Here is a 26,906-nt window from a genome sequence, read left to right on the forward strand (position 1 = left end):
CACAGACATTTACTTTATTGTCCTTAAACCTCGGGTCGGTTTTTAACCCAAACCTTTACTTCCTGCTGATGTCTTCGGACGTTGCTTCAACGTTTCTGCATAATGTTCTTTCCCTAATGATGCATCTGTTTCAGGAAGTGCACCTGATCCTGCAGCAAAACGATCCCACATCATGATGCTGCAGGGTTTGTTGCTCCAGATGTACCGATGGTCATCATGTCCACATTGTCCCACGTCAGTCCCGTCAGCCTGGAGGACGTGTCTCCAGAAATGAAGGTCTTTGTCTCTGTGCGTCTGCAAACGGCATTCTGGCTGTTTTATTCTTCCTCACTGAGCGGCTTTATGTCAGTACTGGACAGTTTCGCTGTGGGTAATGACTTCGTCTCAAAGTCACTGACTTTTGTTCTGGGTTCAATCTGCACATTTTGGACCAGAACCCGTCTCCTTCCGGAACGCCGTGACGGTCGGACGTTCCCATCATGTTTATGGTTGAACAGATGAACTTCAAGCATTTGGAAATTGTTGAGGTTTGTGGAGGAAAACCCTGATTTTGTATGTAAACTTCAGAATTCAAAGAAAGTTACAAAAAAATTCTTGCTATGTTTTCTGGCTTTTTGTTGATTCTAACTGACCTGAAATGAGAAACATTTGGTCTGATTTAACTCCAGACAGATATTTATTTATTTATTTATTTATTTATTTATTTATTTATTTATTTATTTATTTATTTATAATGCTTATGTAAATTTTTGGTTCCAGGTTTTTCTAGATTTTTATTTGTAAAACATATTTGGGTAACTTGGTAAATGGATTGAATTTAAAGATCTGTAGTCACGGCAACCAAACTGCATTACACTGAACCACAAATGTTAAACCTAAGAATCATTTTTCCTGGACTTCACATACATACACACTTTGTATTGGCTGAAGATAGTTTTCCAAGACTTAACTGAGTTTCTTACATGCAAACAGCAGCTAAAAGTAACGTTTTAGTGACACTTTTATCTTTCTTTTTCACTACTGGATGTTAAATACAACATAAATTATTTATTCAGAGGAAAAGGAAAGTGTGTTACAAAGGTTACTAAAATAAACCAGAAGCAGGAGTTTGAACCTGAAACCATCTTAGTGTTAAAATGCAGCTGCAGAAACACAAAACAGAGAGAAATCAGATGTTCAGGGAAGAGAGAAAGAGAGAGAGAGAGAGAGAGAGAGAGAGAGAGAGAGAGAGAGAGAGAGAGAGTCTGAGGACAGCAGAGAAGAAAGTTTACTGGACGGTGAAACACGGAGCTGCTGGACTGGAGACACAGGAGACAAACTGAACCAGAGGACACAGAGTTTTCACCAACACCAAGACAAACTTCAGCCTGGTTTCCATCCTCAGGTAGATCTGGTTGCCATGGTTTCCTGGAGACTAGTGATGTTTGGACTTTTCTACTGCTTCATCAGGACCGATGTCACCAAGTCCCAGACGAAAGGTGAGATGGATTGTTGCTCAGCTATTAATAATAGAGAAAAATGGATGTTGTAGTTCTAAATTTTCTATCTGACTTTATGTCTTTTTAATTAAAATATATATATCTAGATATAAATATTATTGTTTTGTCTTTATGCAGTAAACTTTGCAGTTTGAAGTTTCCTCTTTAAGAAATTAAAACTTTCTCAGAATAAATGATAAGATCGGATCAGGTTAAGAACCAATTAAATCATTTTTATTAGATATCAGAGCCTCTAATCAATGTTTTGATTTCATGTGGCAGAATGTTTGTTTTAGTTTAGATTCCTTTTTGCTGCTGAATGAATGTAAATAGATATAATATATGAGCTCAACTGCAAAGATTGTAGTTTTTAACCTGTTCAGCCTCCAGGTTGGAGCAAAGTGTTTTTCTATTCGTTCGTCTTTCCAGAGTTTTTCTGATCATTCATGGAGCTTCTTCAGAAATGTGGATGCTGACATTAGCGTTAGCTGCTACTGTGGATGCTACATTATCGTTAGCATCTGTGCTGCAGCTACATGTTTAGCATTGAGATGCTATTTTAAGCTTAAACATTTTTACTGATAGGCTAACTGATTTTAGCACAACTTTAGCACAACAATAGTTTAATTAACCCCCAGAGGGCCAAGAGAAGTGGCTCTGTTAGCACTTGTGCATCATATTTACAGGTGTTCCGGAAACACGCAAATACAAAAGTTCCAGCCAGAACTTAAGTATGTAAAAGGGGAAAAGAGTGATGAATGGTGGTAGAATGCTTACCGTGTTAAAATCGATGTAACTAATTAATCAAAATGAAAGTTACAGTCCTATTCAATAATGATGTGAGTAACGCACCAAAGCCACTGACAAAAACTGTGACTGATGGGACATAAAATGTTATGAAGGAAAATCAGTCAGTAAATCCTGGTGAATTTTCAGCTGCTGAACATCTGAGTTCAGTCTGCGGCTCTGGGACCTTCTGACGTTTTCCACATAATCGCCTGCAGCCAGACGTGGCGGCCAGGCATGTGACGGTGCCCTCCATTTAGAGAGATTTATGAACGCCATTCCAGTTTATGATCTTCATCATGGCTGCTTATATTTTATTTTAAAGTATGCTTTACAGCAGCAAAGCCAGAAAACAACATGGATCCAAAACCGTTTCAGTTTCTTTCTTCATCCTCCAGATATAAAAGCCTTGAACTCAATAATCTTTTGAACATATGGCAACATAAAGTCTTTTCTTCATTGCTATGAATAATAAGTAGCAAAAGGTTTATTTGGCTCTTAAAAAATAGAGTAAATTCTGACTCATGATGAACCAGGTGTCAATCTCAGACTCCAGAAGTCAAACTTTTACCACTGACCCAGTGTAACAGGCAGTTTGGGAATCTGGAAATTGGCATTTTTGATTCGTATCTGTTAATTCAGACGAGATGATAACAGGAAGGCTGAGTGGATCGTGTTACATGATTTTTAAAGTTGGACCAACATGCAGCAGGAGCTTGATGATCAATGCTTAAGGTTTAATAATGAAAACAGAAACGTTACAGGAGACGAATAAGCAGAACAGCTTCGAACTAAATATTTAACTAACATGAAAACTCACTTGCTGATAAGAGGAAGTGAGCTGCCAAAATAAAAGCTGGGTCAGTTTTCAAACCTGTGCCATATTATTTAACCAATCCGTTGATCTTTTTCTCCACTGAGATCTTTGTTTATTCAGTTTTTTCCTTTTATCTGAATCTTTGCTTCACACTTTATAAAATGTGAAGAACCGCAGCAGCAGATCAGCTCCTCTTATTTTAAACTTAAGGTTTTAATCTTAAATCGTTTCCGTTGCTGCACATCCTGTTGTGATCGTTCTGTAACGTAAAGCCAGGAAAACTAAAACCATGCATTGCATGTTGAAATCATTTGGACTGTGTAATATTTTCCATGTGTTGCTCCTCCTTTGACTTTCCTTGTACCTTTGAGGTTTAGTGTCTGCAGACAGAATTTGTCTGTAAGGTCAGAGGTCAGAGTTTGAAGCTCATGACGTGCAGCAAAGCAGCAACCCTCCATTAAAGATAAAGTCGTTTTTTCATTTGACACAAAGATTTATCAACTTCTGAGAGTTTACAGCATTAATCCTGAACATGTGCATAGAGAAGTAAAGTTGATAGTGAAGCTAAGCTTATTTAAATATTCTTGTGCCTGTTATTTTATTTTTGCACAAAGTCCTGTTTCCTGCTGCAGCCAAAGTGAAAAGAGGATCTTCAGCAGCTGGAAATCCAACGTTCTACAAAACCATAAGTGATGCCCATTTGTTATATGAGGTGAATAAAATAAATATGACCCAGATGTATCTCTGAATGTGCATTTGTTGCATTTTTGCCCTTTCTTCTCTCTGTGTATCAGATCCTGATGGCCGGCATACGTTTTGAGCCCAGTGGGGAGTTTTCTGTCGACGATGCTGAACTTTCTTCGCTCCGTCAGACCAGAAATCTGAACTTCATCTGTGAGGAGATCGTTCCCAAGAAGCCAACAGAAGTGTTTGGGCTCATAGCTGAGCTGTCGGATCACAGCGCTTCACTGCATCAGGACGATTTTGAGCGACTCTTGATGACTTTGGTGTACACAACCCAGAAGATGATCAGCGCTGCTTCTGTTCACCAAAGAGAAATGTGGGCAGAGTCTTTTGTTGGTTTATACAAAGCTATAAAACGAGACCTGGCACGGACAAACTGAGTTCAGTGTTTAAGTTTAATGTACATCACTTTAAAATTCAATATTAGATGTTGCAACTGAAAGAAATGAGAATCAGAAATGAACTGAACAGAAATCAAAATGAAGAAATCACTGAAATATTCTCAGCAAAAGACGATTCAAGTGTGAAATCCCATATTTACATCATATTTACATCGGATATTTGATTTAGTAGCACCTGCATGTAACTGACATCTGAGACCAAAAACAGAACAACTTTAAATGAGTCACAACAAAACAAAGTGAAAATAATATGCAAATATGAGAGAAAAATATCTGAAAACTTTAATAAGCGTGTCCATGTTGGATTCATTTTAATCTCTTGTATTAAGGATCCACTGTAAATAATAAACCATCTTGGATTTCAAAGCAAAGCACCACTGGATTAAATATCTTTCCAAACATGTATTCCGCAGCAGCAGGTCAGTAGACGTGTTTCTCTCCTCTTTTACCAATTTAAGTTTCTGATCACTGTTAAAACGTGAGAAGCAGAAACTTTTCTCTGCATGCCAACAGTTATGTTTACATTTTTACAAATCCTGCCACAGATTTTTTTTAATTCAGCTTTTGCTTTGTTCATGTAGATATAAAACATCGTCCTGGAGGTTCATCACAATCAGCCTAGGCTGCGTTCAAACAGCAGGCGATACGACCCAAATCTGATTTATTTATTTTATTTTTTTTTTTATTTTTGTACGGCAGTCTGAATGTCCTAATTCCAATCTTTTGAAAAACTGATCTGTTTCACTTCCATATGTGGAACTAAATGGCATCAGATAGTTTTTACAGTCTGCTGTCTGAAGCCTTACGTCAAACTTTATCTGACTTTTACGTCACTGATGTGAGACGTGTGTCATAAAGCAGCAGCAGAAGAAGCCAGACGGTAAATCTGGATGTAAATAATGGCTGAAAATGATAATAATGACTCCTGGTCCGGCTCCACATCCTGCTGTGAAAACATCAGATGTGGGTCGCATTCGCCTGCTGTTGCATATTTCTGAACTTTGTCCAGTCAAAGTATCTTAGCCCTGCAGTCGCTTTTTTATTTCTAAGAAATGGCAGAGATTACATTTTTACTTCTTCATGTCCTTCTTTTCAGAATTCACCACTTGATTTCATCTAAAATTCAATGTAGCAGTTAAACATGATGTGAAATGAAAGATGAATTGTTATGTAATAAGATCCAAACTCTGTTGCTACAGTACACCGTCTCTGAGATGTTACAGAGTCTGAGCTGCCTCTGGTGGTGTGTTTGGAAAATCCCAAATGACGGCACCGTGACGTGGAACCGCGGCTCACAACCCAACTCCGATCATGATCTGACCCGGGTCTGGAGTTCCCAGCGGCTGCTTGGGATCCAGGGAGCTGGACAGGCCCGGCGGGCAGAACGGGACGTAGCGCAGCCAGGAGAACGAGGACAGGTAGGAGGACAGGCCAAATGGGAGGTTGTAAACCTGTCCGGTCTCCAGAGTTTCACACGAATCGTCTTCATGAGCTTTGTTCCAGGCCAGGATGCCGCGCTCCTGCTTCGATCCTGCAGGAAACAAAGAAAACACAGGAAGAGCCATTTCATTTAGAACAACAATATCTTCTTAGGAAAACACTTTTGTTACTCAAAATATTATTATTTTTGGCTTAAGGCTCCCACTGCCTTCCCATGCTGTGCAGCCCTGGGCAGAAAGCCCTTTGCCCCACTAGATCACTGAGGTTGTTGTTGATGTGTGAGAGCACCTGGGACGGTGTTGTCCAACACGAAGCCGAAGAAACCGCCAACAAACATGCTGGTTGTCAGAAGAACCTGCAGCATCTGGTCGAACTCTACCACACCTGGAAACAACGACGGTTTGATGTTTTTAAAAGCTAATTAATAATAAAGTAACACAAACTGATTACGTACCTGTAGCAATAGCTTTGGGATTCTTTAATATCCAGTTGGGAATGACCAAACCAGAGAACATGGAGAAGCCAAAAATGAAGATATTTCTGGATGAATTCATGTCTGCGTACTGAAAATATGAGCAGAAATCTCCCAGTCGGAACAGGATCGGAAATCTTTTAGAAGCTTTCAGGAAACTTCCCTGTTTTAGCTTAAGGTGTTTACCTGCAAATTAGAGACTCCTGCTGCACAGATGACACCAAACATGACCATGAACATGCCTCCAATCACCGGAGAGGGGATGGTTGCAAATACAGCTCCCATTTTACCAAGTATCCCCATGGCAACCATGAACAACCCGCTGGCCACTATGACCACGCGGCTCCCGACCTGCAAAGTCAGGAGATCCTGCTGATCCTGCTCTTTGAATCTGATGCGGTCTCACGGAGAAGGCTGTTACCTTGGTGATACCGAGCGCGCCGACGTTCTCGCTGTAGGAGGTGGTTCCATTTCCGGTTCCCCACGCTCCAGCCAGCAGGCAGCCGATTCCCTCGATGCCTATGCCGCGGTTGATGGCGTGTCTCGGTGGTGGCGGCGCTCCAGATAATCTTGCGCAGGCATGATAATCCCCAACAGACTCGATCATGGAGGAGATCACCCCGGCCAGGATCCCCACCACGCCGGCCAGGCTCACTGTGGGCTTCCCCCACTGCCCTGGGTTTGGTTTAAAGCAGAATGACAGAGAAAATGAGACTATGAGTAAATCATCACATAAACATCTTAAATATATTCCGTTTGATTATCTGCAGTTAAACACTAAACTAGCTCCTTTCACAAAGACTTCCCTGCTTTGAACAGTTTTTAATAGCCTTTGCTTTTTGGGATCTCATCATTATACTGTTGCTTTCAAAAGTTTACATTCCTGCTTATGGTAAATGTGAATAATACACATTAATCAGAAAGAAATGTCAAAAATACAAATTGATTCCATAAATTTGACATCTTTTTAAATACATTTTTAATATTCAGTCTCCTCTTCAGGTGACTCCTGAGATTTTTTTTTTATCACATCTGATACTGAACTTTGACTAGGCCAATTCAAAACTGTAATTTCCACCGAGAAACAGAATTCCTCTTCATTTTGAACGTTTAGGATCAAAACTCACTGATTATTTTTTTTTCCATCTGAAGAGAACTAACCTCAAATTATTGTGCTGCCTTCCTCATACTTCATTATAAACTCTACACCTCAGAGTTTTATCATTTATTTTATTAAACTGTTAGCTCATGGAATTGTGGTCCAAAGTTCAAATCAGGTTTCATCCAAGCACATGATTCTGCTAGAAGGTTTTAGGAGATTAAATCTGTGCCTGAATGTTTTATTTGAAATTCAAGGCTTCAGTATTGCAGCCATACTTCTTAGTTTTGACAGAAAATTGTTGATGCCTGAAAGTCATATTTTCACCATGTTACTCATTTATTTAGAAATATTACAGTTTCAAGTCAAATATTTAGTTAAAGCTAGATGTTTAGTTTGTGATGTAAATATTTAACTTCAAACTGGTTATTTAGCTAACATGTAAATTCACTAGGCGGAAGTTGACTACCCAAATAAAACACGGGTCTTGATGTCGGTTATTAACTCTGCCGCTCACCTCGTCATTGTTTCAGACATGCGCAGTTTCAGCTGGAAACATCGGATGAGTCGTTTTCCAGCAGGACAGACTTTTACCGATGGATGTGACTGACTGCAGCAATGCAGGAATTTACATGGAGGATCGTAAGACACAGCTTTTGTTTTTAGCAGTCCACTTCCGGTTATGGGCAAGCTCGCATTAGCATGTTAGCTAAATATTTAGCTCTGAGCTCTAAGCTAAAAGTTTAGCTTGTAGCTAAATATTTATTTTGCAGATTTAACATTTGGTTTTAAACTGTGACATTTATAAATGAATGAATAATGTGGTGAAAATGAACCCCATTTTCGGTGTCATGGTAGCTAATTAACAGATAATTGCTGTTAATTTTTGACTGTAGCAACAAACGGCACCCAATAAGTTTCTGTCCATCTTTTTTATAACTTTTGGAGAAACATCCAGTTTTGTTGATGTCACTGTTTTCATAGATCGTCTCCAGTTGATGCTTTTTGCATGCAGTCATATTCAGAATTAGAATAATGCATTCCAATAAGGCTCGTTTGCCAGATTAAAAATATCTTTTTAAAATAGCCTGAAAGTGAAAAATGTGTTTTGGGAGCGAATTAGTTTATACAACCAGGCTGTTGCAGCTTTTTCACATTTGCATTACATCCTCTAACAGATTTGTTAGTTTTTACATGAATTGCATAATATAAATGTTGCATTATTTTGTGGAAAAAAATTTAAAATCATGTAAAAGCTTCAATTTTATTTTTATTTTTTTATTTTTTTTACAGTCGCACACATCTCTGGCTTTAAATAGAAACATCTCCATTTTCCATGACTTTCAGATATATTGAGATATAAAATTAAAATCAGATATAATCTTAATGTCTTACCTGGATATGGGAAGGTAAACCAGGGAGCTTGGCTGATTACTTCCCCTTTTAGGTCTGTGCGTGCGAGGTAACCGTACTGCCCTGGTTCAGCAGGAAGAACATTATACGCCGTCAAGATGTAACAAATGAGCCAAGAAACTGTGATTCCCAACAAGACCTGAGAATTGAAACGGGCAACAACAGCAAAACAATCACAATTTACTCTATTTATAAAACATAAATCACTTCTTCAGTTACATACAGGGAGAATCTGAAAGATGTAGACTCGAGAAGTGTGAAGCTTTTTATCCTTGCTGTATGTAGGAAAGGGCATGGCTATGTGACGGAGGTACTGTGAAAACAGGATGATCAGGGCTGTGGTCCTGTGAGGCAGACAGAAGGAAAATTAGTCTGAAATTTAAACAAGATGGAGAAAACAGATTCTGAACAGAAAACTGTAACAGTCTTTCTTCGCATAAGGATCATCATTAAGGATAAGGCATCGATATTTTTTAATCTTGTTGAATTTGAATAAGAACCAGATTTAGAAAAACAGATTTCCTCAAAGAAATAAACAGTTTGGTGTGTTTTTTTTTCTTGTGTAAAAATACAAAATAGTCAAAGGAATTACATTGAAGAGATGCCCCAGTGGTTTCCAGCGCTGCTCCCAGCTGAATCAAACAGCGACAGGCCAATGAGAGCGATAGTGGGAGCAATGGTGAGGGGTCCAATGAAGCGCATGAAGAGGCCGATGAGGCCAGAAAATCCAACAAACACCTGGAAGAGGGAGCCCACAATGATGGAGCCCTGCAGCTAGAGACAGAAACATCACAGCTATTAGGCATCAATCATTATACTCAAACTAAACAAACAACGGAACTTAATTTGAAAAAAGGAGGAAAAAATCTGATGTTTTATTTTCTAAGAATAAAATATTATAAATGTATGATTCACGTTCGTCTTTGTTTTTGTAATACTCATGTCTCCCACAAGAGGGAGTGTCGTGAACCTGTACTAAGAGAAATGAACAGTAGAAGCCTTGAAACAACAATTCCCCACCTCGTTATTTAAGACATTTTGTTAGGATATTTTCAGTCTATAAATATATAAAAAATTATTATAAATTAAATTATATAATTTAAGAGTTTTTATTTCTATCTGACAGCACATTGGCTGGTTATTGCTGAAACCAAAACCCTAAAAATACATAAAATAATCACAATGACTAAAGTCTACAACAAAAAACAAAATAATGATTATAATGAAAAATTACAATTCCTTGAGACTGAGAAAAAAGTCAAAGTTTTAATATATTTAGCTTGCTAACTAAACATATTTAGTTTGGAGCTAAATATTAGTTCCAACTTGAATATTTAGCTAAGTAGCTAAATATTTTGTGGTTAGACTGAATATTTAGCCTGCTGGCTAATTATTTAGATAACTAAATATTTAGCCAGTAAGCTAAATATATTTGTTTGTATAAGTATTTAACCTCAAACTAATAATTTAGCTTGCTCACTGGAGCTAAATGGGTTATAAAGTTTGAAAACTGTGACATTTAGAAATGTATGAATAACAGCGAAAATGTGACTTTCAAAAATGAATTCCCTTTTTTTTCTATGACAGGCTAAATAACTCAAAATATTGCTGTTAATCTTTGCATTCCAAATTTCACAACATTAATAAAACCCTGAGCATTTCTGTGCACAGCTGCCATGGCTTGTGCTAAACCCAGTTTATTTTTCAGAACATTACAAAAAGTGTTTGGTTTCTCTTTGTTTGCTAAATTTGGAGGTAAAACCCAGTGGAGTCATGTGACCAGCTGTTAGTTTAATTCAATTCAATTAAAAAACACTGTGTTGATCCCAGAGGAAAATAAAACAGGAGATCCGACCTTTGCTTTAAATGATTAAATGCTCACAGTTTACTTACAGCTCTCATCCGACTCTGCCACACTTCTATGAACTCTGTGGACGAAGTGTTGACTGAGCTGGCGTTTTGGGTCCAGGCAGGACACGTAAATTCTGGCATGGAGAGCATCGCCATGGAGGGAGCCAGCAGCGTGAACGTGCCGCCTTGAAGAATGGGCAGCCTGGAGGCAAAGATGGCCAAGTGGTTAATGTAAGCAAAATGCTACTAAAGTCTGAGGTCATTTAGATTTATTCATAAACAGGAAATTTAAACCTACAGTCTCCATCTGCTGCATATGTGAACAGTTAATTCAGATCATGTGAAGCTAGAGAGTGACTCTAGCTTCTCTAGTGACTCTCCTATTAGACACACAGACTCGAGGTTAAGTGGGTTAAAACAATGAGCTGCTAATGATTGTCTCTGTGCTGCTCACTATCTGCCATACACATCAGACTTTCCAGTGAAGCATGTAAATCAGCATCATGCAGGAAGTTATTGGAGGAGAAAATGGCTGCAGATGTTTGCTTTGGGAAAGAAAAACTTGAGCTTGTTGAAGGTGATGTTTTCCTGCCAGCTCATGCCTGAATGTTTAGGAAAGGACAAGAAAGCATCAGTGGTGCTAAGCCAGGAGAATGCGGGTTTTAGCAGAAACCAGATTCCGGACATAATGAGATGGAAATTCCTTGACTAATCCAGCTGTGACGACGGGATTCAGGAAGGCTGAGCTGCAGCGCTCAGAGCTGAAATCACATTTTAAATCTGTGGGTTTCAAAGACAAAAACAGCTTTTACACCAGATTTAATGTCACCTTAACTCTGCATAACTAACACAGGGTCCTCACTTCTGCTACACAGCATGAAAAGGTCAAAGATTTCTCCAGTTTTTGCTTTTCTAGCACATTGAAATGTTTCAGATCATCAAACAAATTCAGAAATACAAAAGGCTGGTTTCAGAAAACCCATTTCTAAACCACTCAGACGATGTGTGGAGAAGCTGAGAACTGGTAGTTTTAGGTTCTTTGTTCAGCTGCTGTGTTTGAGTTTAAGGCAACAAACTGATAACTGGATGTTTTCCTTCAGGATTTTCTGCAAGGGAGCACAATTCATGGTTCCAACAATAACAGAAAGTTGTTCAGATATAAAAGAAGCAAAGTAATCCCAGACCATGACACTGCCACTACCATGCTTGGCTGTAGCTGTGATGTTCTGTTTGCTGGCAGTAAATCCATGCTAATAGTCCGTCCTCAGCAGGTAGCCAGATCCTTCTGGTATCAGTTCCTACCTGATGCCGAAGGTGACCTGCAGCAAGGTGCAGAGTCCAGACACGAAGAAGATGGTGCTGATGAGGTAGCTCTGAGTGAGGCCGTCATGCTGCAGACACAGGCCCTGCGACAGGATGAGGGGGATGGCGATGATGCCGCCAAAGGCAGTCAAACAGTGCTACAGGAACACAGGAGGGACATTTAAAAGTAAGCATGGAGGAGAAAACAGTTTGACTTTTAATGCATGAATTCATTTAGTACTGAAATGATTAATAATGATAAATCAGTGAAATTTAACAAATTTAGTATCGATTAATTGCTAACTGGAGTACAGACTATAAAAATTATAATTTGCTGAAAGAACAACACAAGTAGAGCAGTAATTAAGCCAAAACTGTAAAAAAGTATACATTTAGTTTTTAAGATATTAAAGAAATACTATTCATAACTCCTCTAGTGGCAGTTTTAGCTTCGACTGGTTCAAATTCTGTAAAAAAAAAAAATCCAATTCAGTAACTTTTGATCAGTTGATTCATAAAATAATCACCAGATGATCGCTACACTGTTCTGATGTCCAGCAGAATAAAATGAGCTTTTCACCTTTTAGCCGCAGATGCCTCCTTTACTTCGCTGAAGGAATGTTACTGTTGAGTTTTATGAAACAAAATGTTTATTTTCTTATTTTAAAAATTATTCGCATCTTTCAATGCATCTATAAAAAAGATTAAGTGGTTAAATGAAAAATCTGCAGAATGTGGTAAATGTTTTATCTGATTAATCAACTAATCATCAGAATATTCTACTAGAATAATGGTTAGTTGCAGCCCTAAACTTATTGAAACATAAACTAAGAACCTGAATCAAATCCTGCCTCTCTTGTTTACGTTGTTATGTAACTCTGGACTCCATGTTGCATGAAAACTGACGGCTTCCAAAGCTTTTCCTGACAAACCTGAGTGCCTAAGAGGATGGAGAGGTACCAGGGCGGGACGTCTGTCACGCAGTAAGCCAGTTTGTTCGTGTCTTCATCGATAGACGAGTCCAGATCTTCTCCTCTTTCTGGCAGATCACAGAAACGTCCTTCCAGCTTCAGTTCCACAGACAGACACAGGAAGACGTCAGAAAAAGGCAAAAGTTTGGACACAAAACGCCCCCAAACATTCCCGTTTTCAGAAATTATTACAGAAAATTTAAATCAAATGTTTCTTCTTTATGACAGAAATTAATTTTTTCATTTGTTTAGACCTGAGGCAGTGAAGTAACAAAGAACCTGTAGAACTTGGGTCCTGCAAATTCAATGAGGGGAAAAACTGCTTTGGCTTTTACTTCCAGCTTTAAGGCAGAAAAATGCAAATTTATAAATTGATTTTTGTATTTTCTTCAGTTCCAGCTGTTGACAGCATGTAAAGCCAACACGTTTAACCAGATCAAATAAGGAAAGAAGTTCATCCCCAGATTTCCAGATATGTCATTTTTAGTAAAGCTTGTTCTTATCAAATAAAAGCAAAGCATTAAACTCACCGCAAAGGCATAGTTGTTGAGTCCATTGCTCTCCTTCTCTGAGGTCATGTCAGCTTCAACCTGCTGGCTCAGGTTTAGTTTCCTGAAGTTTGAGAAGAAACAGAAAGAGGAGAAAGCCAGACAAAAGGAAGCGTCTGGGAGGCGGGAGCGCGGGCGGGGTGGACAGCCTGCTAAGAAAAAGCTAATTTCAGACATGGGACTGCAGCTCGTGCTGACTGAAATGGGTCCAACCGAGCGCTCATGTGAACCGAATTACAACAGTAGCAGCAGCTGACCAACCAGCTTCTGGCAGGCTGGAGATCTTCTGTCCTTTTCACTGTAAAACAAACTAATCTCATAAGAGGAAACCTTTGAGGCCAGAATCTCTGCAGCCTGGCTCCTGTTCTCGCCTCCTTTCAGGATTATTGCTGTTATTTTGCTGCTTTTGGGGGTAAATTTGTTCCACTTTGAGTAAATCTTGTTTTTAGCATTTTGTATTGGTTGGTTGTGAGTTTTCCTCAAACTGCTCCAGTTTCCTTCTAATTTTAACAACACATTTTTGTGTTTGTGACTATCACGTGCTGGCAAAGTATCACACAACACAAGGCTTGTTCATGAGCCGCTGTAAGTCATAACTTCATTTCCCAATTTACCGTACCTCTCCATTTCCCTCCAAATGCCATTAGCTTCAATTACATTATTAGTGTAAATTGAGAGTTTGATAGCAGCCCACATCTACCTAGTTAAAGTCCAGAAGGAAGAAAGTTACTGTCACACTTCTGGCATGAACATCTCTGCAGTTTTCAATACTGAACACCTCACCTCATAAGACTGACTGCTTGAAGACACTTATGTGCACAAAACAGAAATAAACTGTGGGTATGCAGCAAATAGCATTTCACTCCAAACTTGAAGTTTATAATAACAGGTGCAAATGATTCAACAATACCGCTTAATGTAGCAGAGATGTGAAAAAACAACAGATTGTCTTCTTCAGCTTCATTATACTAAAAAGTAGCAGATAAAGCTGCCAAAATTCAGCTTTTTCTGTATGTTTTTACTCTGGACATGACTGTCGGCACCAATGGTTCTCCTGAACGATGACGACATGAACAGAATAGTTTTTAGAAATTAGAAATCACATGCAGCTCACAACCTGCAGCAGCAACGCAACCTAATTTAAATAAAGTTACTGGGAGAAAAGAGGATAAATCTGCAGCTAGTAATCCTTCTAACATCAGCCTGTGAAAATCTGGAGAATATTTTCCGGATTAACAGATTATTTGGATAGCAAAAGGTGCTTAATAGGAGATTATTTTTACAGGATTTAAAGGTGAAGCTAAAACTGCAACTTGATTTTTGGGAAGAACAGATTTACAGAAAAAGATTTATTATTATTATTATTAAATGCAAAGCATTTTTTTCTTTTTGTAGTTTTGGCTTCATTATTGTTTTGAGTTTGTTGGGGTTTTTCAGCAAATTACATTTCTTTCAAGCATGTATTATAATATTATTATTATTTCAATAATTGATTAATAACAATTAATGTGATTAATCATTTCAGTCCTAAAATATGCAGGATGAATGTTGAGAAACAAAGCAAACATATTAAGTGTGGATTTGACACGTTTCCATAACGCAGCTGAATGAATCATTGTATTTATTTTACTGACAGAGTGAGAAAAAATTATACATGAAGAAAAGTTGGAACATTCAATGTGAAAAATAAAACGTTTTCTGAGTGGGAAATTGAAACTAAAAGTTAAAATTATATGGAAAATACTATACTTGTTTTTGCTTGTTGTTGAGAATTTCATCTTATTTTGTTAAATGTTAAAACTCTTCAGGAAGCAGAGCCTGGTCTCATCTCCTAATCACCACATGAAATTCTCCTGCTGAGGTAATTTCTCCTTTATTTCCGCCGTTTCTCGTTGGGAAATGTCCCTTGTTGCCTCCCGTCCTGCCGGTCGGCAGCTATTGTTTTGGGATCTCTGTAAAGAATCCATTTGGTTTATGAATCCGCCTCAGACAGCTGAGTCATTTCCAGTGGATCAGCAGGGCTGATCGTTCACATGTCGGTCCGGCCGCCGCTTTCAGTTTGTCTCATTAAAGGAATCTCCTGTTTTTATGCTCTTTTAAGGATTTAACGCTGGAACAGTGAAGCAAGAGTTCAATCAGCTGAACTCAGAAACAATGCAGGAAGTGTTCAGACCCACAGGAGACTCAAACGGGACTAAAACATTTTAAAGTCTCAACCAGGATCATTTCATTTAAAAGATAAAGCTTCTGATTGTTTTTAAAGAAATAAATCTCCATATCATAAACTGGTTAATAGAATTTCTTAACCAATTTGTTGCTTTAGCTCGTTAGTTAAATTTAAACTTGCTGTTAATGATAATGTTATTATTCGTGTAGATTATATTGTTGCTTCCTGTTGTTTCTCTGCTGCTCATGACTCCCCAGTCTGCATACAGACCTGAATCACATTGTTAGACCAACAGCCTTTCTGTTGAGAGTAATAAGCATTTAGTTGTTTAATTAATAATTATTTGGATTCCTAAATAAATGTTTTAAAATATTTTTAGGTTCAATATTCTGAGGAAATTTGTTGAGCAGATTATCAAAATACTTTGATTAAACTTTGACCCTGAAGACTGGAAACATTTCTTACTAATGCTGTTTTTCCAGACGTAGCATAAACTAATATTTAATATCATTCATGCATTTTTACCTCAGTTTCTCAAATTATGGTACAAGTTCCTCTGGGGATACTTGACCTGCCTTTTTGCGGTCATCAACTATTCACAAGATAATTATGAAGCCAATAGACAGGAGCTAACACCAGAAAACACCTAAAAGAGTAAGCCATGTTTAATTATTTGATTCATTTAGGCAACAGGAAAATTCAACGTGTTTTAAATGATGAAACACAAAACAAACGAAAAAGGAGGCACTGCACTGGCAGAATAAAGGAAAGGGATGAAAAGTTGTAATATTAAACTAATAAGTTCCAGTGATTATTAATCAAAGGCAGCTAAGCAGCCTTTAGTTTAAAGGAGCTCAGTGTTTTAGCAGATTTGCTGTTTTCTGGAAGTTTATTCCAGATTAGAGGAGCATAAATTATTTTGCCATGTTTGGTTCTGATTCTGGGAATCAGATTAGAACCAGAAAACCCAACAGGTCTGGAAGGTTGATACAACTTCTGATTTATTTATTTTTTTTAGTTAGACTTTAGTGAAGACTCTGTTGCAGTTATCAGTGGGTTCAGAGTTACCTGGCGATGTTATGTAGAGCTGTGTATTATCTGTGTAATTATGGTAACTAATCTGAAGTAAAACACATTTAGAATGATGCTTTGGAACAGAAAATCCGTTTTGGAAAAGTCTTGTTGGTTCTTGGATAGACTGACTGTATGGAAAGGTTGAGAGGAGCTGCCGGCGCAGGCCACTAGAGGGAGACAAATTCCTCAATCAATGGTCTTTTTTTAACGTGATGAGATTCTCCTGAGTTTCTGAATGGAAGAGAACAGAAGGTGCAACAAGGCCAAAGTGATAAACATTACCTGTGCAGTAAACCAGGTGATAAGAAAGAGAACCAAACGTGTTTAATAGTTGAATATTATCCAGGTTTCAGACCAGATGCATAGCTTGTACATGATTTTTCTGCAGTTTGTTCTACAGAGTAAGAAGTTCTGATTCCTCTGATTTGACATCAAATCTATACGAGTTCTGTCACTAATTGGTACATGTTGATTTTTAAGGGTTTCCTGGAAATATTCTGTTGTGCTCTGATGCTCCACCTCCATGCTGACCATGTGATGCGGGTCAAACATAGACTGCCAGTGGAGGGAGGAAACCACATTGTCTTCCTGTGACGGAGTGAACACTGCAGAATCTGTTTACCTTCACAGCTTCTGATACTGGAGACACACTGAGAGGATTTCTGATCAGTTTTTACCTATAATGACAAGCCTGCTGGTGGTGGGAGATAAACTGTTGAATATGTGGACAAAAGGAGAGAGAGAAAAACAATCCTGTGCGGATGAAGAGAAGGAATCACAGCAGCACAAACACATTTCCCATTCAATTGAAGAAATACTAAGAAGACCGATCAGAAAAGAGGAAAGAGTTTATCGAAACTGGTCTGTTATTCAAGATAACACTGAGGTACATAACCAGCTCTCTTACACAGGTAAGGTTTTAAATATCCCATTAATTAACAGTTTGATTTAAAATGTAGCCAGAAAATAAGTTTTCCCGTTAAAGCTTGTCACTGTTCATAGATTCCTCACAGAAAAATCATGAAGAATCTCCAACATCTGCCACAGAAACCAAAAGTGAGTATTTATTAACTTAACAGAGACACCTTTGTAAATGTGGCATTTCTTTAACAAGCAAAGAGATATTAAGAAATTGTTCACCTGCAGGTCAGAAGAGGAAAAGGCAAACCAGGGTGACGTTCACGCCGTTCCAGGTTCAGGAGCTGGAGGCGGTTTTCCAGCAGACTCACTATCCAGACGTCAACACCAGGGACGAGCTGGCCGGCCGCCTGCAGCTGACGGAGGGACGAATACAGGTACAACACCTGCTTCTGTGGGTTCATGGCCAGAAGGATGCAAACGACTCCAAATAATGATATCTATATGTAAACAGTCATATTTATATTATAAATTATATTGTCCTTTTCAATGAGGCTCATTCATCAAATTAACCTGTAGGAAATAACAACCTTTTAATTCATCTCATATTTCTCAATAAAAAAATATTTTTTATTGGTCTAATTAAATAATAATAAACCTTTATTTCCTGATAAAATGTAGCCAATATCATTTAGAAATAAGAAATAAATTAAATAATAAAGTTAAGAGTAATATTCTAATCTTAAATGTTTGCATTGGATGTAAGCAAAAATAATTAGCAGAAATAAAAACTCATAAATCTTAATGTAAATAGTAATTTATTCAGAAAAGTATGTTAAGAAAACTAATCAGCAGAGGTGAGCACTGCTAACTTAAAGGTTAGCTGCGCTAAAAATAAACAGTTCTGCTAATGCTAAAGCGCTACATAAACATGATATCTGACACAAACTAATGCTAAAGAACTAATTTAAGTTACAAACTACAACCTTTGAGCACCAGATTAACTTAGACATGCGTAACATATCCCATAATGCCCTTTTGTATTTATCCTTGCTAATTGTTCTCTATTGTCTGTATTTTATTTTGTTCCTGTAGGTTTCTTGTTTGAAATAAAGTTAACAGGGTTAAAAAAGAGAGAAAGGAAGCTGCTTTGTATATAGACTTCACCCTCTTCAAAATAAGAGCATGAATGTAAATGGCTAATTATTTTTAAAATTCTTAACAGTCGATAACAAAAACGTTTTCACAGATGTCAAGATTTGTTCAACTGAAAGTTTATGAAACAGTAAATTAGTGCTTTAGGATTTATCCAGAAAATTTAATTTCAGGAAAACTAAGTAAGTTAAATGTTTTCATAGTTAGCAAAAGTGTTAAAGCGCTAAGCTAAAATTAGCTCTGCTATTAGCGCACTAGCGGAAATATGCCTGTACAAACAGATTGCTTAACTGAAGTAAAATTGTAATAATTGTTGAATAATTTATGTTTTGGTAACATGGCATAAAAACAAAATGGAATTTTTTAAACTTAAATGCACTGTTTGTTTTTTTTATCGCTGCTAATTTCACTGAAACCGGTCGTAAACGGCTTGTTGACCTTGATGGAGGCAATTCAGCGCGTCTCTTAAGCTCTTTTCCTTGTAATGGCTTTAACTACACCTTTGTTACATCGTTTTGCAGATTTCATGTCCCAATAAAACAGAATTTTATTGTGCTTCAGATTTGGTTCCAGAACCGCAGAGCAAAGTGGAGAAAGTCAGAAACACTGAAGGAAATCGAGGTGATGACCAGGCAGCGGATATGTTCAGCTACTCATCCTCCGATTTATTATGAGGTACTGCGACTCGTTTTCCAGGTTGCAGGTTGTTTTCAGGTTGTAAAATCACTGGGAAATATTTAATTTCATTTCCAGGAGCCGCCTCTTGACCCGATGCACTGGCTGACCTGCTGGACACCTGAACCGTCCAGGCTGTTTTTCAGAGCCACTCCAACACAAGGCAGCACACACAGCTACAGGACTCTCTGCTCCGACCTGTACGGGACAGAACGATAGCCCCTCTCATTATCTCACAATGTTCACAGTTTTAAAAATCTTTTTTATATAAAATGTAAATGTGGAGTTTTGAACCAGGCTCTGTGAAATTTAACCTTAATTCTCTTAACATTGTGTGCTGCGCATGCAACTAAAAACATTTTGCATTTTCCAATAAACTGAATTTCTGAAATGATTTTTGCATTTTCTTTAAATTTTGCAGATAAATCTGTGTACAGATTAAGTTTTGAAAGCAGCTGTACTCTACATGTCTCTGACCAGAAACCGCTGTGTTGTTATGGACGACAGCATTTAGCCTTTTTCATGACGCCACACTTCCTTGTGAAAGATAAGATAGGCCCAAGTCATGAAAAGTTCATCTGCTTGACTTTCTGACAACCTCTCCTTATCTTAATTTGGACTTGTAAGACAAGGTTAATCGCAGGTCAGCTCATTTATTTGGAGGGCTTGTCAAATCAGTCCAAAGGCAAAAAAAAAATCACCTAGTGGAATATCTTTACAACTAGGAGCTCACATGTTAATGCTGGAAAACTTCTGCTTCTTTAAACCGTATTCTCTACAAATGCTACTTTGTTTTAGAAAGTCAGGCTTAAAAAAAGTTTCTGCTTGTGCAACGATCTAAACAGTTCTTATTTCAGCTTTATGTAAATAATTACAAGTCCTCAGAAAGATAGCAAAACACCACCTTGCAGATCAATTCAACAACTGATTTGATGGAACCAGAACTGATTACAGGTTTATGAGAACGGCTCAACTTTTCACCCCGGCCGTATCTTCTGTTTACTGCCTGAGTGAGAAATTTATTACTGCTTCACAGAGTTAAGGAGGACAGAAATAGTTGGCAGGGAGCAGCACAAAAAACCTTGACCACTGTTGTATAACTGCAAATTATCACAATGAGGGCTTTATAATTAATTAGTGATAATTGTCAGACATCAAATGCTCTGATTTTTAAAAGCAAAAATAAAACATGTGGCTGTAGAAATTATTTTATAGTTTCTCATATTTTACCTGACTTTGCCATTTTTTACAGTGCCACTGTTTCTCCTGTTTTCTTTTTTATAATTTGCTGCAAAGTACTTTGACACCAGAGTGAGAAACATCGATTTGTGCAGCAGAAACTTTTCATCTGAACTGAAGAAAACACAGAAAAATAGAAAAAAAGTCCTCAAATATACCAAACCCAAAATATGTTTATGGGACAAAAATCTAATTTCTTATTCATCCCATAGGAGGAATGTGTTAAATTAAAAAATACAAGTAACACATAAAGAATAAGACAAAAAGAATACACTAAACAAAAAATAGCATGAATTTATAAATAAGAACATGAATGGGATCAGCTTTAATTTTAAATATAAATAACAGTGGCGTAAAAATGTTCTTTCTCTGATCATCAAATAATTTTCTAATGAAGAAAAACAACAAGCAGTTTTTAGATGATGAGTTAAAGTAACGTCGGAAAAGCTGTTGAATATAAACCAAACTGAGGAAATATAACCTGTTATTAACTGGGATTCGTCATATTTTGTCATTTCAACTGTCACTACTTACATTTATATGAGTGACTGTGGAGAAGGGGTGTGAATACTTTAGGGCTGCCAGACAAACTGTGCTGTGTCTTAAAGTAACCAAAAGGTGGCGCCCTTCAACCCATGAATAAGCAAAAATGACACCATCCGTTTAGTTGAGTGTCATCAACACTGACCTTGTTTTAGGAAGGTTTCATTTCATAGTTATTCATTTTTGATACTATATAGAGCAGCTAACATGTTGTGATTTCCTTCCCGGATATTTCCTGTCCTCTGCTTCCTCTCAGAGGAAGAGGAGGAGGAGGAAGAGGAGGGCGGACACTCAGCATCCTCCAGCCTCCGCCCGCCTCTCTGGCTCTGCCTCCATCCGACACGGCGCTGGATCAGACCTGCAGGGGGGTGGGGGGCAGAAAAACACACTGCGGAAAGAGGGCGATGGCCGCCGGTGGAGGATGCGGGGAATCGGTGGATCAGTACCGGGCCGAGGTGGAGAGGCTCACGCAGGAGCTGGCCGAGGCCAACCGGGAGAAGATCCGGGCTGCGGAGTGCGGGCTGGCCGTCCTGGAGGAGAACCAGGCGCTGAAACAGAAATATGCAGAGCTGGAAACCGACCAGGAGACCCTCCGGAAGGAGCTGGAGCAGCTACAGGAGGTAAGGCTCCGGAGCGGGAGCGTTTGGACCCGCGGGGACGGGAGCGCAGTGCGGTCAGCTGCTGGTAAACTTGTGAGCGAATCATCTGGGAGGGTCTGCCCTCCGGGAAGGGAAAAATAATTGGGCCGGTTATCTAATCTGATCTAATCTATGACTGGAAACTGGAAATCCTTCCAACTGAACAGAGATAAAATTGTTGGAAGATGATAGTTTATAAGCTGCACAGTCTGAAGCCTGCAGGCCTAGTTCAAACCCAAACTCCCAATAAATAATACATCCTGTAGGAATCTGGAACCTCTGCTGGGATCTCTCATCTTAATATCTACACTTTTAAATTAATTTCACAGATTTCGCAGGCATACTTACTAAACTGCTGGATGAGGTTTTATGGAGATAAAACCAAAACATGAGAACATGTAAAGTCCAAGATTTCAGAATCTGTCATCCTGGAGCCAAAGTGGCTGAAGAAGTTCTGTTGGACTGATTATACATTTGGTCCATTTGCATCATGGATCTGTACAGCAATGAGACGCTGATGCTAGTAGGATTGAGCTCAAGGTTATGGAGAACCACTAAGACGAGACGAAGCATTTCTGTTCAGCTGAACTTTGTAGAAAAACCTTCTGCATGTTTGTCTCCTCCAGATCTGAACATCTACTGACCACCATGTTTAACCAGCTTCCATGTCTCCACAGCATGATGCTGCCACCATCTGCACAGTGTTAGTTAGCCTCAACGCATCCCGTTTAGCTCATTATAGCATCTGCGTCTTAAAGGGGCAGTATTATGGGTTTTCCAGGCATCTTATAACACAATCAGCTAATTTGTTATAAAAATGCTGTGTATGAAACATAGCTTAAAATAAATTTCACTTTGGAATTTAATGCCTTGAAATTGGGCCTCTGTCTCTTTAAGAAGCTGCTGCTCTTTCTGACATGTCGTCTCAACAGTGTCCGTCCATTATGCCATTTACAATTGTTCTTAGGAGCGTTGGGCGGAGACTGCTTCATATGATAAAGTCAGAAATTTTAATCTTATCCTTAGTTTAGGTAAGATTAAAACTAAAAATAGTTTTAATCTTAAAACTTAGCCAGGTTGTAACAATTGGGGGCTCGTCCAGGATTTGAACCTTCTTGGACCTTTTGTTGTCCCTAATATTTAAGAATAAAATTAGATTTGTATGTTTTCCTCGTGCTTCTTTTAGTCAAATTTTAGTTGCTTCTAATCTTTTTTGACCTTTGTGTACTTGGACTAAGACGCCGGAGAGCAGGTGATTAGGAGACATGTTTATTTGTCCCAGACGGTTCTTTTTTATGGTTACATGCTGAGCACTGGAGGATGAAGACATTAAATATGTATCTCTGAGCTTTTTCTGTGTGACATTCTTGCACAGCTGCCTCTCTGCATTAAAAAATCATGATGGCATCTTTTGCTCAGCTTGTGCAGTATTTCAGGCAGCACTTAGCAGGTTACATCATGCAGATGTCATCCTAGGTACATTCATGCTTGTAAAGTTAAGCTGAGGAGGCAACCTGACTCACCTTCTGGATAATATCTGATAGTTTTGGATTATTGTTGGCTGGCTGACAGAAAGTTGAAGGGTGCTGGAGATCGGTGTGGCCTGGTTACCAACAGAAAGTTTATTTAGTGAAACGCTGATTGACCATCGCTTTCTGTAGAGTATCATTCCCCCCTCCCTCACTTGTTGCTGTGTGGCGTCAGCTGGCTGAAAGAAAGCTTCTGGATTTTCCCTTAATCTCAAATAATGTTCCTGTTTTTTATGAAAAATGCAGGAAAACACCACAGCCCTGGAGCACCAAGTTAGTTCTGACATTATGATTCACCAATTCTATAATACCTTTGGATATTGTATTTATGTTTGTTTGCTCTCTCCTGTCTTATTAATGTATATTTCTTGCTTTAATTAAAGTTATCAGGGAAAAAGAGACAGAAGGTGAGGAGAGGAAATGGAACTGCTGGAGCTCCACTGTGGTTGCTAGGTAATGGACTGGATTTCACCAGGGTTGCTAGGTAACAGGCCTGTTACATTCCTAAACCTTTTGAAACTGCTCAAAAAGATTAATCTTTTTACAAAAAACAGCTGGGTGTTTTTTTAAGCATTATGGATGTTTGTAGCAGAAACCCAAATGAAAATACAGAACTGTGCAAAATGTGAATCCTGCCTAATGTGTCCCCTTTAACAGTGAAGAGCTTTATCCTGTTCTGTAAATTCAACAACAAACGTGTTACTTGATGTACTTTCTAGTAAAAATCAGAGGCTTTAGGGTCATAATGTGTGGATACATAACTGGGGATAATTATTTAATCTGCTTATGGTCAGTCTTAAACTGAAACAGAATGTTGATGCATGAGTTTGGATTTGCTATAAGCCTTAGAAAATCTCCAGGTTTGATCTTAAAGAACAAAGATGCGTCCGTGTTCCACATTTGCATTGCTGCTGCTGTTTGCATATTTTGTTTTTGCAGTTCTTGCTGCTCTGATCCCAGCTGGTGGAGAGGATTCTTCGTAGAACTGGTGTTAATTTTCACCTGCTTCTTTTTAAAATGGAAATATAACAAAAAAACACAATTTTAGTTTTTCATTTTGCTTGTGAAGTAAATGTCTGCATCTCTTTGCTGCCTGAGGGCAGAAGCAGAGCAGCAAACCGAGGCTGCTCTCGCTCTTTGTTCTGATACTTTTACTTCTCTTTGTTTTCTTTCTGCCCTTCGGCCCAGTCCTGCTCTCGTCCCTCGTTTTCCCGTGTGTGTGTGCGCTCTTCGACTCTGGATAGCTGCATGAGCAGTGATGGACACACTCCTGTGGTCCTGCTTGTTAGCGCTGTTTCCGGGCAGATCAGAGTCTGATGAGAGGAAATCAGAGGCTGGAGGAGGAGATGCCATCACAGCAGAGCAGAAGTCTCATGGCTGTGTGTCAAAGTGGCCATGAATTGCCATTTAATAGTCAAACTGCCTTCCATATTATGATCTGAATAATTATTTTATTCAGTCGATTTACTCATTTCAAATTTAGAAATTGCTTAGATTCGACCAATAATTTTGTTTCTGTTTGAAAATGAGAACCAGCGCTAATAAAACAATGCCAAAGGATGAAATGATCTGTTCTGATTTATATTTTCATTTTTTAAAAATGGCATGTGGAAAATGATTTATTATAGATTATAATCAGTGTAAAATCTTTACTGTCATGACAGTGTTTGTGTTTCTACAGTGATGATTTGTTTTGGTGATGATCAGTTTGAGCCTGAAAGGCTCCATTATGGAACCAAGTTATATAATGTTTTATTTATTTGACAGAAAAAGATTAACAATAGATTTTTATGATTGAAATGCTGCATTTGTGGTTTTCCGTTCATATTTAAGCCAGTAACTGTTAGTTATTGAACCTGTTATAGTTCTATCAGTCATTGTGATGATTAATCAATGAATCACATTTAAAAAAGGAGACATTCTGCTGTTTTTTATTTTATTTTAGATATTGAAATGGTTCCAGATGAATAAGATGAATAATATAATCTCTGCTGCTGCAGGTAAATTGTTGCAGATTATCACTGAACAGCCAGATTGAGCAGAACCGTCGCCCTCTCAGCCACGTCCGCTTGCATTTTTTAACATTAAGTCACTCAGTAACAAAAGCAGCAGACAGGTTGTAAGTCGCCTCCATGGTGAAATGGCTGGAGGAGCCAAATCAATCCATGATGAGATGCTTTTTTTCTTCCATTTTTTCCACCTCTGCACCATCAGCTCACCGTCTCCTGTTACCCCCTACCCCCTTTCCTCTGCCCTCCCCTGCGGTCTGAACCCCCCCTCCCCTGGAGTGAAGCGGTAATTATCCATCGATTTCTGCTCTGCTTGGTGAAAATGTATCATGTCAGAGCGGCGCTGTGTGTAGTGTAGCATACATAGTGGAAATCAGTGCATGCTGGTGCAAACGGCGCGGCGCGGCATCAGACCAAACAGTGGGAGAATCTGCAGCTGAAGCCATCTGGGAAACATGTAGCGTCTCCTGACAGGCGTCCAGGCGCGGGTCAGAACAGAACCAACCCACTCCACCTGCTCTCGTTATATCGTTGCTAAGTAGACAGATTAAGTATTGAGTTGCAGTTCTGGTGATGTCAACCTGTGACCATAGCAACAAGCTCCGGGATGCAGCCCAGTTTGGTCATCATAACCCATCCAGTTTTGAAACATACATTTTTCCTTTTGGTTCATTTGAAGCTGACATCTCCATACAAGCCAGAACCTGCACAGAAAGCTGTGTTTTGCTGCAGTGAAACCCAGTAGGAGCAGGACGCCCCTGCCTGCAGGATGCTGTATTGATTAGTGGTCGACTTTAGCTGTGTCTGCTGCAAACTCTGAAAGCAAAGCAAAAATTCAGGCAGTCTTCATTTTGGGAAAACTTTTGGATTCACAACAGAAAAATCTTCCTCCAACAAGCTGATGTGCTTCTGACATTTTCTCTCTTTATGCCTGTTTACAGAAATCCAGTCCAGTTTTTATTTCTTCAAACCAGAACAAGAAACTTTTCAGGCTGCAGCAGATTTCCTTCAGAGCTTCAGTTTAGATGCTTTTCATTGTTGTTTCCTTGTTGTTGATTTTAGTTTGTGCATCTTGAAGTGACAGTGATTGTGTCCATTCAGTCGTCATAAACATGTATGTATGAAGAGCCCTTCTGTGTAGATGCTTTTACTGAGGGAAGGAGAACCAAAGCTGTTTTCAGCTTCAGTGAGCTGCTAGAGTCAGAGGAAGAGCAGAGACGTATGTTTCAAAGAAAACTGTTTACTTTCTACAACTCTCAAAGGCGGCTAAAGAGAGACTTTCAGTGTGATGCCTACTTGCAATTTTTTTGTAAATATAACATTTACGAAGATATTGCAGCTAAAAAATGCTAAAAAATACTTTAAAATATCCTGTGTCGTTCCCTCTGCTTCTAATAGACATATTTAGTAATTTGTCATGGCTGGAAGGGCCAGTAAACATTTTGTCAATGTAAAAAAATGAAACATGGATCTGAAGTTGGACTTTTCTCTACTGATGTTAGCATGTTAGCACTGTGTTGGAGCAGCTGCTCTCTGAGAGCAGAGTTCATAAAGGCCCAACGTGTTGGCTGTCTGTCTGTCTGCCTGCCTGCCTGTCTGCCTGTCTGTCTGTCTGTCTGTCTGTCTGTCTGTCTGTCTGCCTGTCTGTCTGTCTGTCTGTCTGTCTGTCTGTCTGTCTGTCTGTCTGTTGCCTGTCT

At 38.7% G+C, this 26,906-nt stretch overlaps 4 protein-coding genes across 6 annotated transcripts in view; 3 read left to right on the forward strand and 1 right to left on the reverse strand.

Moving 5' to 3' along the window:
- Positions 1 to 1,239: 1,239 nt before the first annotated feature.
- On the forward strand, positions 1,240 to 4,592 carry LOC103138868 (protein FAM180A). The gene is made up of 3 exons (XM_007553234.2): positions 1,240 to 1,478; positions 3,696 to 3,793; positions 3,876 to 4,592. The coding sequence occupies exons 1-3, from the start codon at positions 1,400 to 1,402 to the stop codon at positions 4,203 to 4,205; spliced, it is 507 nt and encodes a 168-aa protein (XP_007553296.1). The 5' UTR covers positions 1,240 to 1,399; the 3' UTR covers positions 4,206 to 4,592.
- Positions 4,593 to 5,231: 639 nt separating this feature from the next.
- slc23a4 (solute carrier family 23 member 4) lies at positions 5,232 to 14,573 on the reverse strand. The gene is made up of 12 exons (XM_007553236.2): positions 13,305 to 14,573; positions 12,736 to 12,870; positions 11,804 to 11,961; positions 10,544 to 10,703; positions 9,243 to 9,424; positions 8,874 to 8,994; positions 8,633 to 8,789; positions 6,560 to 6,813; positions 6,325 to 6,489; positions 6,121 to 6,229; positions 5,955 to 6,050; positions 5,232 to 5,757 (listed from the first exon to the last, which is right to left on the reverse strand). The coding sequence occupies exons 1-12, from the start codon at positions 13,497 to 13,499 to the stop codon at positions 5,519 to 5,521; spliced, it is 1,971 nt and encodes a 656-aa protein (XP_007553298.2). The 5' UTR covers positions 13,500 to 14,573; the 3' UTR covers positions 5,232 to 5,518.
- Positions 11,908 to 19,632, forward strand: LOC103138869 (aristaless-related homeobox protein). Its single transcript, XM_007553235.2, has 7 exons — positions 11,908 to 11,990; positions 15,131 to 15,183; positions 17,044 to 17,474; positions 17,566 to 17,619; positions 17,710 to 17,858; positions 19,138 to 19,251; positions 19,330 to 19,632. The coding sequence occupies exons 3-7, from the start codon at positions 17,246 to 17,248 to the stop codon at positions 19,468 to 19,470; spliced, it is 687 nt and encodes a 228-aa protein (XP_007553297.1). The 5' UTR covers positions 11,908 to 11,990; positions 15,131 to 15,183; positions 17,044 to 17,245; the 3' UTR covers positions 19,471 to 19,632.
- Positions 19,633 to 21,139: 1,507 nt separating this feature from the next.
- The window catches only part of bicd1a (bicaudal D homolog 1a), a 33,452-nt gene continuing 27,685 nt past the window's right edge, over positions 21,140 to 26,906 (forward strand). The window contains exon 1 of one of the 3 annotated variants that reach the window (XM_016672053.1): positions 21,140 to 21,653. In XM_016672053.1, the coding sequence (XP_016527539.1) occupies positions 21,438 to 21,653 (216 nt within the window). In that variant the 5' untranslated portion in view covers positions 21,140 to 21,437. The remainder of the gene's footprint in view (positions 21,654 to 26,906) is intronic. The other 2 variants (XM_007553238.2, XM_007553239.2) reach the window with 2 other exon arrangements.

The sequence above is a fragment of the Poecilia formosa genome, unplaced genomic scaffold (genome assembly GCF_000485575.1).
Source record: "Poecilia formosa unplaced genomic scaffold, Poecilia_formosa-5.1.2 Scaffold55, whole genome shotgun sequence".
Taxonomy (NCBI): domain Eukaryota; kingdom Metazoa; phylum Chordata; class Actinopteri; order Cyprinodontiformes; family Poeciliidae; genus Poecilia; species Poecilia formosa.